Source organism: Saccostrea cucullata, unplaced genomic scaffold, assembly GCF_032062105.1.
Source record: "Saccostrea cucullata isolate Sc308-1 unplaced genomic scaffold, CSIRO_AGI_Scuc_v1 ctg393, whole genome shotgun sequence".
In the NCBI taxonomy this organism is placed as follows: domain Eukaryota; kingdom Metazoa; phylum Mollusca; class Bivalvia; order Ostreida; family Ostreidae; genus Saccostrea; species Saccostrea cuccullata.
This window is the reverse complement of record NW_026929586.1, coordinates 352,003-368,990: the sequence shown is the minus strand read 5'-3', so window position 1 is coordinate 368,990 and position 16,988 is coordinate 352,003. Positions and strand designations below refer to the sequence as shown.

General features: G+C 32.3%; 1 protein-coding gene across 3 annotated transcripts; it reads left to right on the top strand.

Moving 5' to 3' along the window:
- Nucleotides 1-7,272: 7,272 nt before the first annotated feature.
- LOC134281331 (probable serine carboxypeptidase CPVL) lies at nucleotides 7,273-16,945 on the top strand. Of its 3 annotated transcripts, none has more exons than XM_062763817.1 (13): nucleotides 7,273-7,370; nucleotides 7,988-8,173; nucleotides 9,483-9,601; nucleotides 10,409-10,523; nucleotides 11,113-11,171; nucleotides 11,651-11,730; nucleotides 12,764-12,830; nucleotides 13,178-13,300; nucleotides 14,166-14,297; nucleotides 14,527-14,613; nucleotides 15,211-15,384; nucleotides 15,784-15,966; nucleotides 16,783-16,945. In XM_062763817.1, the coding sequence occupies exons 2-13, from the start codon at nucleotides 7,993-7,995 to the stop codon at nucleotides 16,879-16,881; spliced, it is 1,419 nt and encodes a 472-aa protein (XP_062619801.1). In that variant the 5' UTR covers nucleotides 7,273-7,370; nucleotides 7,988-7,992; the 3' UTR covers nucleotides 16,882-16,945. The 3 variants fall into 3 exon arrangements, with proteins under 3 accessions (XP_062619801.1, XP_062619799.1, XP_062619800.1); XM_062763815.1 differs by lacking the exon at nucleotides 14,527-14,613 and adding an exon at nucleotides 14,663-14,761 and having other exon boundaries at nucleotides 7,274-7,370; XM_062763816.1 differs by lacking the exon at nucleotides 14,527-14,613 and adding an exon at nucleotides 14,663-14,761 and having other exon boundaries at nucleotides 7,357-7,447.
- Nucleotides 16,946-16,988: the final 43 nt, after the last annotated feature.

The following is a 16,988-nucleotide window of genomic DNA, read 5'->3' as shown; positions in this document are numbered from 1 at the left end:
AACATATAGCTAGAAATTAACAAGTTGTTAAAATATGGATATAATGATATTAATGAGGTATGATGAAATCAGGTTTAATGTTAAATAATTGAAATTTATTTTAAAAGTCACACTTTTTATTTATAGTTTCAAAAAAGGAGAAATTATGTAAGTTACATGGACACCTAACTCCGCATTTAAGGCTTAAAATAGGAACAAAAAATAATAAGACAACCGAACACTTTTCTTTAACACTTTTAATTTTATTTTAAAGCTTAATAATTGACAAGCTTTCAAAGAGAATTAATGCAGACAAGTGAATTGTCAAATGGATGGCTAAATATACAAGTTTTTTCTAATTTGATTCTTTTGGATCTTTGTGTCATTGTTACGAACATAATTCAGTCACTCCTTGTAAATCTGCATGTAAAATATATATATATATAAAACAAAATACACCATGTGGTAATGAATACCAATGCTGTTCAATTATATTTATTATATATCCTTCAAAACACCAGAAACAAGGCAATTAAAGCACAAACTGTGTCACTACTTCCAATTTTCGTGTCTGTTTACGAACGTAATTGCGTATACGATATGGCAATATTTCAAACAATATTCGATATATATCCATCCTATGATAAGAACAGAACAGAACTAACAATTATAGAATAAAATATAGTACAATGTAAGTTAATCATTAATAGATTATACAAATAATGTTAAAACACTTATGTTCGTAACAAAAGACGCGAATCAAAAGTCAAATGTTAAACCGAAAGTACTCGACTCGGACAGATCTATGCATTTTGTAAGGTCATAATTGACATATTTTAGTTTCTGATTTATAGCTACATGGTATAATGATACAATGACTGTTTTTATGTATCATACATTCACGCTAATTGTTGCAATATGACTGTACTTGCCATATCTATTATGTACGTAACTTTTGTCTTCCACATGGACACAATGAGCATCGCCATGTATTCTAGCAGACAGCTGCGCCAACTTTCTACTTTCGTTTTCAATTTATACTTATACCACTGCTACGAACATCCTGATCTACACTTATGATTCATAGGCTGTTATTTTAGCAATCATACTAAAAGCTTTTATGTTCGTAACGGTCAAGACACCAAACATTTTACAATCAGAGGTCATTTTAAATTTACGAAAAGAACTGAGTTATGTTTATGAAGCGTATTCTCAAAATTAATAAACCATGCATACTCATTAGTTAAACGCAGAATTTGACTTTGACATATTATTTACTGTATGTAGAGAGGTGCCAAAAACTTCAATGCATATATGGACACAATGCATTACGAACATAAACCATATGTTTTTAAATTCAGAAAAAAATAATTAGGATAATTTTAGCATGTTTGACAAATTAAATACTTTACTTCATTTATATGCTAAGACATTGTACATATATATCACGTCGAATGTTTTTATTTTCAAATAAAACAATACCCTTCTGCTTCTCCTAAAATTATGTCACACTTTTTGTGATTGAAATCCCATAAATGCAATACAACAATGACCAATATTTTTTTATTCCTCAATTCTTATTCATAAAACTATTCAAACTATATTCTTAGATAAGTATCAAATTAAAGCAATATCAATTTATCTGCTTACACATTATTTACTAGAAAATAAAGGAGAAAAGAAATATATTTAAATAATTCACCAGTATAGAAGAATGAGTTATATAGTTTTGAATTTTTCGTGAGGGATGCGTGTTTAGAGTGTACAAAAGTTGTACATCTTGATGTTACTGACTTTTGAAAAAAAAATGGTGATTTCAATTTTCTAGAGTGGGGGGCTAGGCAACTTTACCCCCACCCACCCCGTTCCCGACGCCTGGATTATATCACAGTTGTGAAAACCAAGTCACAAATATGTGCTTTTATGTTGTTGAATTTAGTACCGGTTTTATGATCAAAATTCTACAACCTGGCTCAGTTTTCAATGGACAAGGATCTAAATTCAACACCTTTGGTCTCAGTATTCAACGTTGAAAAATGAACCCTTGGGTCAAATATCGCGTTAGCGCTTCATGACAAATATGCCGGCGTGAAGAGTTGTAGTTCATGTTCCTCACAAATCTTCAAAAATTAAATTAATTTCTTATATATACATTATTTTTCTGATGAGTTGACACAACATTTATGCAATTCAACTATCATTTGTAAAGCAAAGCAAATTTGCACTTTAGTTTTGACCTTAAGTGAGGTATAATGACGTAACAATGGAGATATTTATGCACAACCATGGTAGTTCATGAGAAAATGATCAGTCTTCCTCCTTGAAAAGAATCTTAAAGAAAAGTATTTGGAAATGTAAAAATACTAAATGATAAGCAGAGACGCAAACATCTGTGATCATTTTGTACATAATAAACTATTGTAAATTATATGAATAACATTGTTCTACGTCTCAAGCCACGGTCCGGATTCCGCATATATTATAGCTCTCTCCTACCCGTGGCTGTTTGATAACAAAATGTGTCGTAATCTTGAATATTTACGCCTCTCTATTGTGACGTCATATTCAGTCAGTGGCAAGTTTTGTTTCCATCGCAATCGAAATCAACAACTGACGTCAACAGTATACAAGAAATATTTCCTATACTGCGATTGGATATTGAAAGGTCGCGATCAAGTTCATCATCCGACTATGCTCTACTCGCATTGGTCAATATTTTAATGAGCTACGACGAATTCTCTCCTCGTTCAACCACGGCCAGATGGGAGAGGAGCGTACATTTTGGCCGTGGTTTGCGACGATGAACATTGTTTTGAATGTTTAATTTCAGTATCAAAATAAAAACAAACAATGAAAACAAATAAAGACAGAAAAAATAAATCAAACTTTAAGAATATTACAGGTTGACATTTTTTTCATATTTAACTTTTTTCTCGTTTTCCATAATAACCCACTTATGAATGTATAATAAAGTGTTAATACATGTAAATATTTAATTCTTGAGCTTTGTGGTTCTTTTAAGTAGCCTAAAATTGTTGTTTGTGGGTTCAGTTCCATATTTTCATTTAGTTCTAACACACAGAGAATTGTTTCTTCTACTTATTTAAGTGTTGGTTTGATCAACCTACAATGAAAAAATATTGTTGATTTTTCCCTTTGGTTTTACATAAATTACATATACCACTGGACATTCCAATTTTGCATAATTTATCTTCAGTGCACAAGATATGTATTATGGATCCCTTTCCATTGAAATTCTTGAATTTAATGTTTTATTTCTATTCTTGTTATGCTTTCCCAAACTAAATTCCACTGTATGTTACTTTGTAATATTTCCCCCCATTTTTCTTGACAGTTTGGTACAGTAACTGTTTTCTTATTTAGGATTTTTTCTATGCATTTTAATCTAATATCTTCATTTTTACTACTTTATTTGTAGTTCTTTTAATGAGAAAATTTGAAATACTTTTGAAATTCTACTCCCCCTACAGTTTTTGTTTGATTTTAATATAATTTGGCACACAAGAAGACTACACCAAGATACATATTTCTGTGTTTCGGTTTTTGATTTCGATGAACGCTGTTGCTGTGGTTACTAAAAATAGAAATTTCTTTGAAATACTTTCAAAATGTTGCTCCTCCTACAGTGTTTGTCTGACTTCAATATAACTTTGCACACAAATAGACTACACCAAGATAAAGAATTCTGTTTATCGGTTTTGATTTCGATGAACTATGTTGCCATAGTTACTAAAAATAGTTTAAAGTCCCAACTGCTACTTTTCTCATCCTTTGTTACAAGTACAAACCAGTCGAGCTTCAGTCTCGAGAGAGAGACTTCTGGTTTTTATTTATATTGTATCAAAGGATTATTTATCTATTTCTTTACGAACGATTTCATTTGTCTAGAATTAGCCTGTATTGTGTTGAAAATGAGCGAGATGTTCCGGGTACTCTTAAACTGGGTTCTTCCAAATGAATTTGCGTACATGTTAGAGGACAGCCATTTAGATTAAAGGGGAGGCTGGCAGATGTCAAATAAATAACACTATCCTTATAAATGTTGTCTAAGAAAATAAATAATTTGAATTTGACTGGTAGTACCTAATTAAGCCACCCACGCATCAGAAGTCTTGAGTTTTCGGGTTTTAGCAGATTTCCTTCTCCCCCCCCCCCCCCCCCCCGAGAGGTACCTCAGCCTCAAGGCAAATACATGTAAATGAGCCAAGTTCAACCGCCAAGATACATATTTCGAATGCTTGAAAACTTTATTACAAATACTAAGACTAATAGTTGCGCTGACCGATGAAAACCTTCGTAACAAAAAAAAAATCAATCCTTCAGTTACAATACAAATGTAAAATTATCGAATACAAATAAGAAATTTTACAATACAAATAAGAAAAAAGTTATACATATATATAACTGAAAAATTATACATACAAATAAATTTGTAATACAAATGGATAATTATAGGATACAAATGGAAAATTATACAATAAAAATGAAAAATATAAAATACAAATGGAAACATATGGAATACAAATAAAAATTATACAATACAAATGGTAAAGATCGAATATTGCAACTTTTGACATGCCATATTTCACCTACTTTATCATTCAGATTTTTGAATGCATGTATAATTATACCCCCGGATCGAAAGATCCCAAGGATATTTGTTTTTGTCCTGTCTGTCTGTTTGTCTGTTTCCCTCTCTGTCTGTGTGTTGTCAACTTTTATTCTAGCCCATAAGTTTTGAGAGGGTGGGCTATGGCTTTCATATTTCACAACTAGGGGTACTGTGTGTTGTCAACTTTAATCTAGCCCATAACTTTTGAGCTGGTGAGCTTTGGCTTTCATATTTCACAAGGTGTTCCTTGTGTCAAGACCTTTCCATGGGTACCATCAAACTTGACCTTGACCTTGGAGTTTGACCTACTTTTACAAAAAATGCCACACTTTAACCTTAGCCATAACTTTTGAAAAGTTGGAGCTAGAGATTTCATCCATCACATGTACGTATTCATTGTGACAAGACCTTTCAGTTGGTATAGATATTTTGGACCTTTTGACCTTGACCCACTTTTTTAAAACATTTAACCGTGATTATAGCTGTTGAACAATTAGAAAAAGGGCTTTCATATTTCACAGGTGTTTTCCTTGTAACAAGGTCTTCCTTTGGGTACCAACACTTTTGACCTTTTTACCTTGACATTTCGAGTTGAACATGCATTTAAGAGATTTCAACCCTTGCCATAAGCTGCCATACTGGGAGAGGGGGCATCAGTGTTTCACAAACGCAGCTTGTTTTTATTCTGAAGTAAAACACAGAGAATGAAATTTGATTGATTAATGAATTTATATAATTAATAAAACATTTTATGCCCCCGTGATCGAAGATTCGGGGGTATATAGAATTTGGTGCGTCCGTCCGTCTGTCTAGTTGTCTTCTGTTTGTCAGTCTGTTTGTCCGCAAACACTTTAACTTACCCATATTGTAATGTTTTATGGACTTTGAGATTGAATACTGTTAGTTATTTCCGTATCCTTTTTTTTTAAATTAGCATAACTTTTACTTTAGTGGAGCTATGACTTTCATACTTCACATTAGTCCAGTCATATTATCAAATTTTCCATCAAAATGGGAACTAATTGCAACAGCTAGCATGCAGTTTCAAAACTTAGATTTTATCAATCTATAAAATGATCAGAATAAAAAAATAAGTAAAAAAAATTAGCATTTTTTCTTTAAAATTATAGCGGACGAAGCGAGTAATAACTCTTTTTCAATTTGATATTTTATTAGTTTTAATTTCACTTTTTTCCTTCTTTTTTTCAATAACTGAAGAGCTTATTGCTTGAAAAAAAAAACTGACGATGTGGGCTTGTTTTCACTATATTTTCAGTTAACATTTTATCAGTGGTCATTTCACTTTTTTTTCCTTTTCTTTTCAATAACTGAAGAATTAATTGTCTTATTTTTTTTTAGATTAGTGAAAGGTTGGAAAGGATGTTTCAATAAAGAATTAATTAATTTTTTATTAAAATATATATATATATATATCTCAGGCAAAGTAATTTCTTTTTTTTCCAACGCAGAAGAATCTTTGCATCTCCTAAATTGTACGGAAGCCCGTTGAGAAGAATGAAATACATATGTATTTTTATTGCGTTTAATCGAAACTAGAGGTACTGTGAGCAATGAGCTCACTAAATGATACCCCCGCCTCCCATAATGCCCATGCGTTGCTATATATTGTTTTACGGTAACGTGATTCTAGTTTCTTATGATGTCATTAAAAAATAAAAATTATTTCTAAAGCATTCAAAATAGTGTTTCAAGTAGTCGTATTTGATGGAGATCAATTTAAATAACTATCCAATAAAATACCAAAGTGCAATTGAACATTTACAATTTATATTTTAAATATATTCCAAATTTACATATAATTAATCTACGAAAACAGAAGAATATGGATTTTGAGAAAATGGCATCTTAATTTTCTTTGATTTGACTCGCATACTTCAAATTAACAAAAAAAGTTTGTATGTACTTGCATGTGTATACCTTAAAAAAAACTCAAGTTTTTGCACTTTGAAATTCAAAGTAAACGTTTATTTTGAGACAGGAACAAATAAACTGTCTTCTTTCTAACGTAATTCATATATATTCATCACAAAAACCAAAACTAATGATTAATTTATTATTGGTTAAACAACTGCATTGTTAAAAGTTAGAATACAGAAAATGATTATAAATATTGCAATATCTTTGCAAAAACATATATAAAACATGGAGTTTTAAAGTCTTTTACATGTAAATATTTTAGAATTCTTAAATTCTGATAGAAAAAAATCTTGATTGTTTCCAAAGAAAAAAAGAAATCATCAATTGGCAAAATTGATGATAAATTATGAAATAATACTGAAAAGAGGCTAATATGCGTACATGTATGCAGTATATAAAAAGGTTCTAAAAGTGGGGATCGAAATATATATGTGGATCAGAGGGTTTCTTTCTTTCTTTATTTTGGCATGACTTATTTTCAGATTATCAACAACAGATTAAAATGTCATATGCTTTTTTCACGTGTTCTCCATCAAGTCAATTTTATCACGTGAAAACTATTTGTCATACATGTATGAATGACTTGAAATGAGCAAGATCCCTCAAGATTGCATTGATTTTTAAATTATTTACAGATAAAATGCTAAATAATTACATGTTTAATTACTCATACCTTATATTTTCTGGTCCATTCTCACATTACTTCAGTCCCCGCTTACATGAATGTGTGTGTTTTAAATTCAGTATAATTGTCAAATAAAAAAAAAAAAATTACAGATCGAATGTGCCTAGGAATGAATTAGCAAAGTCATCAAAACACGTGAGTATCATGTGACACTTATAATAACAAACAGTGCCGGGAAGAACGGACAAGGAAATTAATTGCATAAAAAGAAGGTAATTCTGATTGTATTCATGCACTTAATCAAATCAAACAGGTCATATCAAACATTTAAAAGAGGTAACATGAGGGCAATTTTTGATCTTTTAATTTGAGGACCGCAAGCATCTCGAATTTTCTCTTCCAATTCATTTAATTTTTTTTAATCATTTAATGTAAAAGTCAGAAAATTTTGTCTCGATTAAAGTATATATTTTTGGCAATTGGATCAGAGATATATAAGAAGTATTAATGGCCTTGATAGCATTTTTTGGATAATTATTTTTATTATCACAAAGAACACATCGGTACAGTTTAGTGGCGGATCAAGGAGTCTTGGGGGAAAAAAGAGGGTGGGGTGTTCGGGGTAGTGTCCACAGCCACACACACACACACACACACATTTAAGAAAAATCATGTATATTTTGGACACAAAATGGGGGGATGAGCCCTCTTCTAAATCTGCCAGTGTGACGGTGTACAATGTACATAACATTTAACAGTATATGTTGCATGTAGAACTTTGTTAAATAGTTGAGCATATTTTTGAATTTCAGGAAAGATGTCAATATTCAGGTATACCCTCCCTGTTTTCTTCCTCTGCCTGACACAACAGATTCTAGCCAGGAGCGGACTAAGGGGGGTGTTTCCAGACAAATATCCTCCCATGCTACAGAATGGAATAGACCCCGGCAGTCCACTATTCCTGACTCCATATGTCGAGAAAGGACAATTTGATATGGGTAAGATGGCAGCTTGCGTATGCATATGTATAAAGATGATGTTTGTTATCATGCACACCAACATCTTAAGTACATGCAGCATTTAATCACTGATTAATTTAATGTAACTAAGATGTCCCAACTACTTATTTCTTTTCCTCTGAATATCTCAAATATAGATGTCTAAAAGACATCTTAATCAAGTTCAATATAACATGGTTTTAATTCACAGGCAGCTGAGGTTACTTTTTTTCTTTTAATAAAAAAAATACCCTTACTAATCCATCGTCGCAAACCACAGCCAAAATGTACGATCCTCTCCCATTCTGGCCGTGGTTCAACGAGGAGATAATTCTTCGTAGCTCATTAAAATTTTGACCAATGCAAGTAAAGCATAGTCGGAAGATGAACTTTATCGCGACCTTTCGATATCCAATTGCAGTAATACTGTTGACGTCAGTTGTTGATTTTGATTGTGATGGAAACAAAACTTGCAACTGACTGAATATGACTTCACAATAGAGAGGCGTAAATATTCAAGAGTACGACACTTTTTGTGATGAAGCAGCCACGGGTAGAGAGCTATATGTGGACTCTGGACCGTGGCTTGAGACGATGTTACTAATCATGCTAATAATTATAAGTTAGGGGTATTTTTTTTTATTAAAAAAAAAAAAAGTAATGTCAGGTGCCTGTGGTTTGCCTGTCTAGATCTGCATAGATCTATAACGGTACTAAATATTTCAGATAAATTAAAGTATAAAATATAATAAATTCATTTTAATTATTCTAATACTGTAGATCACTAAATTTTTCGCGATACCTTATTTTCGTGAGATAGTCATTGACTCTTTGTTAGGGAGACAAAATTTTCGCAAATTGTGGTTATTGCTCTTTATAATCTTAAGGAATACTATTATACACAAGAATTACATTTTCGTGATCACACTGTCTCGCATAACTACGCGAAAATAAAGTTCTTCCAAATAAAAAGTGATTTATAGTATGGTACTTTATAAAATACATCATTTTTTAAATTAAAAAAATTAAACATGTAAAATATGACAAATTCCTCTAATTTGGCAATTATTACTAAAAAAAAATGGGGCGGGCATAATTTTTTTGAAACCCTGTTAAAAGAAAAAGCTATTCTTCCCAAACGAAGATATTTATATCTTCCCAAATGAAGATATGTATGACATATGTGCAATTGAAAACAAATAAATTTGGAGGGAGTCGCAAACTTAATTACCTTAAACCAACAGTATGGGGAAAGAGGACAGTGTACAATACTGTAAAACATGCCAATATCATCTTCTTGTACTTTCAGCTCAGAAGCTGAGTAGAGTGGGGCCGTTAGATGGAACAAATCTGGAGAGCTTTGCAGGATTTTTCACCGTAAACAAAACCACCAATAGCAACATGTTCTTCTGGTTTTTCCCTGCTCAGGTAATGATCACTTGAAATGTAATGAAAAGGCATGTAATGGACAGACAGCTAGACAAAGTGATAGATGAGTATTAATTAAGATTTAGACATACTACAATAGTGGGAGAACAATTACTGTACTGTAAACCAACTTTTATTTGTCTGCGAAGTTTATTTATTTTATTAAGTACATTTTAAAAATACAGTGGACCCTCATTTATCCGGACGCTTTGGTTCCCAGTCAATTTGTCCGGATATGTGAAGCATCCGGATATCTGAATCACCAGTTAAACGAGACAATATAACATTTAAAAATTTCGTTCCGATGAAAAATCGTCCGGATACTGAAGCATCCGGATATCTGAAGGTCCACTGTATACTCATTTTTCTCCACTAAAAAAAGGAATTGTAATTGCAACTGTTATTGTATTGCTCTATAGAGCAGTGCCATAATATATAAATATGGCTCAGATCAAAATGAAAATGTAGGCCTCTCAAGATGAACCTGTGCTGATTCTCTGGATCTTGGTCACGTGATAGTGCCCATGGTTTCTGCAGAGTAGGCTATGCTAAAAGAAGCCGTGGTACAACATGTAGAAAACATATCTTTATGTCATTTGCAGCTGTAGAACATATTCAAAACAATTTTTACTAGTTTGAGAAAAAATTCAATTTTATCCACCATGCATTGCACTTTTACCACCCCATTATTATCCGGAAAATCATGACAATTTCCTTTCATATCTTATACACTCCATGACTAGGGTTTAGCTCAGATCTTTAGTTGTAAAGTGTATTTGTTCTGATCTTTATTACGCCTGATTTCAGACAAATCCAGAGACAGCACCAGTGGTTCTCTGGTTACAAGGTGGCCCCGGTGGTTCCTCATTGTTTGGGTTGTTCGTTGAAAACGGTCCAATCATGGTGGACAAAGATATCAAGTGTGAGTTTACGCTGGATGAATCGATATTATTCAATGTTAGTGTCATTTAATGGAATTAACATTAATTGTTTGATTATTAAATTGTATTTTTTGTTGTACCAATAATAAATTATGAGTCTGAACTGTGGTTACGTAGTAATATGAAAACCCAAATGAATGAGGGTTACCAGTAGGTATAAATGTGTATGAAATATGTGGAGCTAACAGTTTTAGAGCTCAAAAGTCCATAAAACAATACAACATTGGAGCAAAGCAGACACAGACCTCCAAAACATCAGAGGTGGGATCAGGTGCCACGGAGGAGTGAGCATTCCCTGCCGATTGGTCACACCCGCCTTATGCTCCTTTTCATTAAGTTAACGGGAAATGCATTTGTAACAGAAATCTGTCAACAAAAAAAATGAGTTGAAACGAGACTGGGTTTTTATGTACTTATGGAATTTAGTCCATGCATTAACAGTCATTTTGTAATTTACTTACATTGTTGATGCAGACATTGCAAACATGTCCTATTACTTATACAAAGTATACATTTCTCTCACAGAATTTTATCTGTCATTTTAATCTTGAACATTGTTTTATATTTCAGTGAGTAACAGAAAAATGACATGGAACACAAAGTACTCCATGCTCTACATTGACAACCCAGTGAGTATGTCTGTGTGTTAAGTAGCTGGGTTTTTTCAATCTGATATCTTTACCTCCCCCCCCCCCCCCCAAATAAAAGAAGAATGAAAAGGGGCTACATTATTGAAGCTATGTGTTAATTACTGTCTTAAAGTTTATGAATTGTATCAAGATCACAGCAAGTTCATGTACATACTTATGATACATGTATATGTGATTCAAACATTGAAATTTAGAATTACCTCCTCCCCCCTCACACACACACATACATGTATACATGTAAATGAATAAATCGAGAATATACATGAAAATAATAAATGAATTAATAAACAGTTAAACTATATTAATTATTTGGAAGCAATATATCATTGAAAGGAATTCTTAATCCAAAGAAATTTATAAAAAACAATGAAGATGTATGAGAGAGTTGATCTTTGAAACTTTAGAACTCAATTTTGTAGAGTTCAATTTCAGTGTACTCTTCCATTTTGATTTCACAGGTAGGGACGGGCTTCAGTTTTACAGGTAAAGATGAGGGATATGCTACCAACGAACAGGATGTTGCCAGAGATTTGTACAGGTATTTTTAAAATCTTGAATAAGCTAAGTTTGAATTACATATTATTAATATAAATACTTAAAAAAGTGTAATTTTACCAAAACATAGAGTGGAATCTGTGTCATTTGTTTTGATAACATTGTATAATATATGTGCTAAAGTCAGATATAGTAAAACTCATTTAGTACGAACACGGATATAGCGAATTCACGGATATAGCGAAGTTATCTTGGATCCCCAGCTATGTGAATTTAACGAATTCCTTATATGGATATAACGAATTATGGATATAGCAAAGTAGTTTTATAGGTCTCAGTGACTGAGTTTTACTGTACCTCCTACTTAAACTTGGGCTAGTGGGTTAACCCTTTAGCTCAATTGGTAGAACACTGGACTGGCAAGCCAGAGGGCTGAGAGGCCCTGGGCAGATCCCAAGTAGAGGCACCAAAATGTCTCTGTTATATTTGAGGACATCTCATTCTCTAGAGGGGGACAATGTTTTACATGTAATGTCAGATACATGACTTCATACTAGCTTGGGCTAGTGGTTTTCTTCAGCTCCGTTGGTAGAGCACTGGACTGGCAATTCAGAGGACCTAAGTTCTACCCCCCAGTAGAGGCACTAACATGTCTCTGATACACATATACAGTAAAATCTACATAATCTGGACACTACTGTTTACATACTGTAGATTCCTTATTTTTCGCGAGTACTTATTATCGCGAGACGGCTCTCTAACATCAAATCACGAGAATAATAGTTCGCGAATGGACGCTTGATCAATAGAATTTACATGGATTTCAGCAACATAAAAATAAAAGCGAGTAATTTTATTTCGTGAGTGATGCTTCTCACAAAATTACGCGATAAATAATTCCTCATTTATAATTAGGAATCTACAGTAGAAATTAACCCAATTAGACAATATTCTGAATTTGACAACATTAAGTGATGTACAGGGCAAGGTTTTGCAATACAAAGCAATGACAGCACTTAAATTTCACTATACTTGGTAAACCTGAGTTTATCTTGTTTATTTTGTATTATTTACAGCTGCCTGACACAGTTTTTCCAAGTCTTTCACCAGTTCCAGAAAAATGACTTTTATGCCACTGGAGAGGTACATTTATTTAGAAAGCTTTATCTATAAACATATCTTATACCGGTAATTCAATGACACATTTCCATGAAGATACATAGGACCCAGACCCCCAAAATTTAAGCCCCTCTCCCATATTAATTTCAAATGATTAAGTTAGCTTGTCAGGGATGGCCTAAGCCATCCCTCCTCTTCAAATAAAGTAAAATTTCTATTAGACCTGTCATTTATTGGTTTGTTTTATATAGCAAATTTTCAACTACAGAAATTCCAATCTTTATTTTTTTTCCCTCCTAAGTATCCATTTTTTTCTGCAACATGTGTAAATCTATTTTGATTTTCTTGTTGATCCATGTTTTAACTTTCAGTCCTATGCTGGTAAATATGTCCCTGCCATTTCATACAAGATTCACATGGAAAATCCACAGGCAAAGACTAAAATCAACTTCAAAGGCATGGCAATAGGTGATGGTCTCTGTGACCCAGAAACAGTAAGTAGGTCTCTGGTACCCTGAAATAATATAGTAAGTAAACACTTAATGTCTAAGAATTAAGAGTTAAAAAAAGCTAAGATATTTAATAAGGAAGTTACTCATTAGGCAGCTGTCTACAAAGCCTGGAATGACACATTCTTATTGGGAACATAGCATAAAATGACACATTTTAATTGGCTCCCTTACCATGAATTCCATATCCTTGTTGGCTAAAATAGTCGTAAATGACATTCTGAAACAGTAAAAACTTATTAAATAATTGATATTACTTGTTATAAAATGTCTTGAAATTTATATCATATTAGGCAAGAATTTGGAAAGTACAACATCCTGATTACACAAGTTTCCCTGTTTTCTGATTGGCTTCAAAGCTTTTAAAGGCATTTTCCAATTGGCTACAAAGCTTTAAATGGCAGATTTTTATTGGCTTCTTAGACAGAAGTACAATTTTAGATGTCATTTTCAATGGCTGAGTTAAATGTTTTATAAATTAATGCTCACATCTCTGTAGAGCCTTTTCTACTATTCTGGACATTTCAGTTCAACATTATGATATGTTAACCTTTCAAGCAATGAAAAAAAAGATATGCTTAATTTTAAATATAAGATTTTCTTTGAGAAATGCATTTATAACAATGATACATGTACATGTCTATATTAGTCTTAAGCAATATTGTAGGTCTAATTTTAAAAAAATATTTACCAGTACAGCTAGCGCTGTCAATTTCAACTCATGTAAGACATGTATAATATTCTTATCCTTTTTCAAAACTGTTTTTTTCAAAAATATTTTCGATTAAAGCTTGTCCATTGTAAAAATGTATTAAAACATGCAAGTAAAGTTCATTTACCTTTTTAACAGATGATGGGTCAATATGCCACTTTTATGTACAGTATTGGATTACTGGATGAAAAACAAAGGGCTTACTTCCAAGGCATGACGGATAAAGCTACCATTTACATCAGGGGAAAGAATTTTAAAGCAGCCTTTGATGTATGTCAACATAGTAAGAAAAAATTAGATGTGTTTGTAAAACACCAATGCATTTCAAAAAATGTCAGAACATAGAAACATTATTTTATGATGCAACCAGTGAAAATTTTAGCAGCATTATAGAGGCATCATTATTTCACAAACACACCTAGTTTGTACTGATACTTTAAAAATCATTTCCTGAATCAATGTCATAGTTGTTTAAAATTTTGCATTTTTCAACTTTTAGATCTTTGGGCAACTTATCTTGGGTGACACAACATATTTTTACAACGTTACGAATATCGCTGATAATTTTAATTTTTTGCGCACACAGGTAAGATCGACTTACTTACAATGAATGTTGCTTTCTTTTCTATTTATAGATATTTGACACGCTTTTGAATGGTGATCTAACTCCAAATGCGCCATACTTTTACAATGTTTCTAACATTCATAATTACTACAACTTTTTACTGACTGAGGTAACTATGCAATTTCTTTTCCCCCTTTGTTATAATCAAATTGACCTTGATTTTATGTTTTTACTTGTTGAAATTAACCAACATTATTTCTGTTAATTGAATGGAACATTATTTTATCACACTATAAGCAATTCAAAATTTGACAAAATGCCATAAAATGCACATGTAAACTTAAGAATTTTATGTTTCAAAACATTAAGAGTTATGATGGTGAAGTGAGTTTTTCTGATTGAAGAGAGGTCTGTGTTCCTCAGATACTGTAGATTCTTGAATATCAGAGAGGAATTAATTATCGCTTAATTTCACGAGAAACATCATTTGCGAAATCAAATAATTTCCTTTTATTTTTATGGTTGTGAAATAAATTTAAAATCTCTTGAGCAGTGCATTTCCATGTTCACCCCTTGTTTCAGTGTGTAAGTACAAATTGATCAATTGTCTTGTTTAAGGAGCCAGAAGAGTTTAATTATTACGGAAATTACGTGGCCAAGCCTGAGGTACGGGCAGCAATCCACGTGGGTAACCTGACCTATAACAGCGGTACACAGGTAGAAATGCACCTCATCAACGACGTCATGGATACTGTCAAACCGTGGATCATACCCATCATGGAAAATTATAAGGTTAAGCTTCTATTTGTGATTTTCTAAGAAATCTGAGAGATTTCATGGATGACCCAATTTTTTTCCATATTTTTTGTTTATGGTCCCTGGTTTAGGGGACCAAATTCCAGGTTGTCGGCTTAATTGAATATTATACATTTTGAAAATGCATTAAATTACACTTAAACATATTTACTCATTATCATCTGGCATGCTAAATTTATTAAATTTTTAAAATTAAGTTTAACACTGAAAACTGTCTATACTGACACCTGTTCAATTTTTGAATTCTGAGGTGAAATGTCTTTTCAATTTTACAGAACATTTTTACTTATGTTTTTTACACTGTGCAATCTATTCTGGCACAAAAATTGTCTCTCAGAACATGTCAAATAATACAGGTTTCACTTGTTTAATCAGGTTATGTTCTACAACGGTCAGTTGGATATCATAATTCCTGTACCGATGACGGAGTTCTTCCTGCTATCCATTGATTGGTCAGGAAAGGACATGTACAGGACCACAGACAGGTTAATCTGGAGGATAAATCCCGACGACAAAGAGGTGGCAGGTTACGTCAGGCAGGTCAAGAACTTCTACCAGGTAAGACCATCTTTAAAAAATTGCCCTCTATTTTAAAATTTGCTCTCTATTTAAAAAATTGCCCTCTATCAGGTAAGGCCATATTTTAAAAAAAATTGCCCTCTTCCAGGTAAGGCCATATTTTATAAAATTACCCTCTTCCGGGTAAGGCCATCTTAAAAAAATTGCCCTCTATCAGGTAAGGCCATCTTTAAAAAATTGCCCTCTATCAGGTAAGGCCATTTTAAAAAAAAAAAGTAGTTGGTTGCCCTCTGCTGATTGACTGGCTTGAAAAATTTAATTCAAAACTTTTTTTTAACCTCCTGGAAGCAATTGTCTTATATGCTTTCAGTAAAAAGATTTTGAAAATTAGGCATTGATTTTGAAATTCTCTGTGAAAACTTATTTTGTTACCAACCTACTGATCCAAGACATGTACATATATTTTCATCTTGAGTTGTGAGAGGGCAAACAAAAATTTATTTTCTAGCTTCTCATTAAGTAAAGTAAAAGTTCAATTTTGAACATAACCATATGTAGAGGAAGGATATGTGTTGGGAAGTGATATTGGAACACTTTGCACCCATAGGAGTGAAAATTATTCAGGAGGCCAGTAAACAACAAACAAACAAGTCAACAAATCAACAAAGTCAACAAATAAATCTATGTATTCTTTACACCTCCCTTTCCCAAACCTTTAAATATCTTGAAGTTTTTCTTCTTTCTAGAAAGTTTAAGCTAAATAAATGTGGATTAAGAGTACATGAATATTGAGGATTGATTCCATGTAAAATATCTCTTTTCAATACACTCGTATATTTCTATTTTTAATTACAGGTGATTGTACGGAATGCTGGACATATACTACCGTATGACCAACCAGAGCGAGGCTACGATATGATACAAAGATTTATAGAAAATAAGAGATTTTCATAAAAAAAATGGCCATAAATTAATTATGTTATCTTTATTTTTATTATAAAATTTTATATATTTATAACTGCTTTTTTTTGTTATGCAAGAAAAATCAAATAATTCAAATA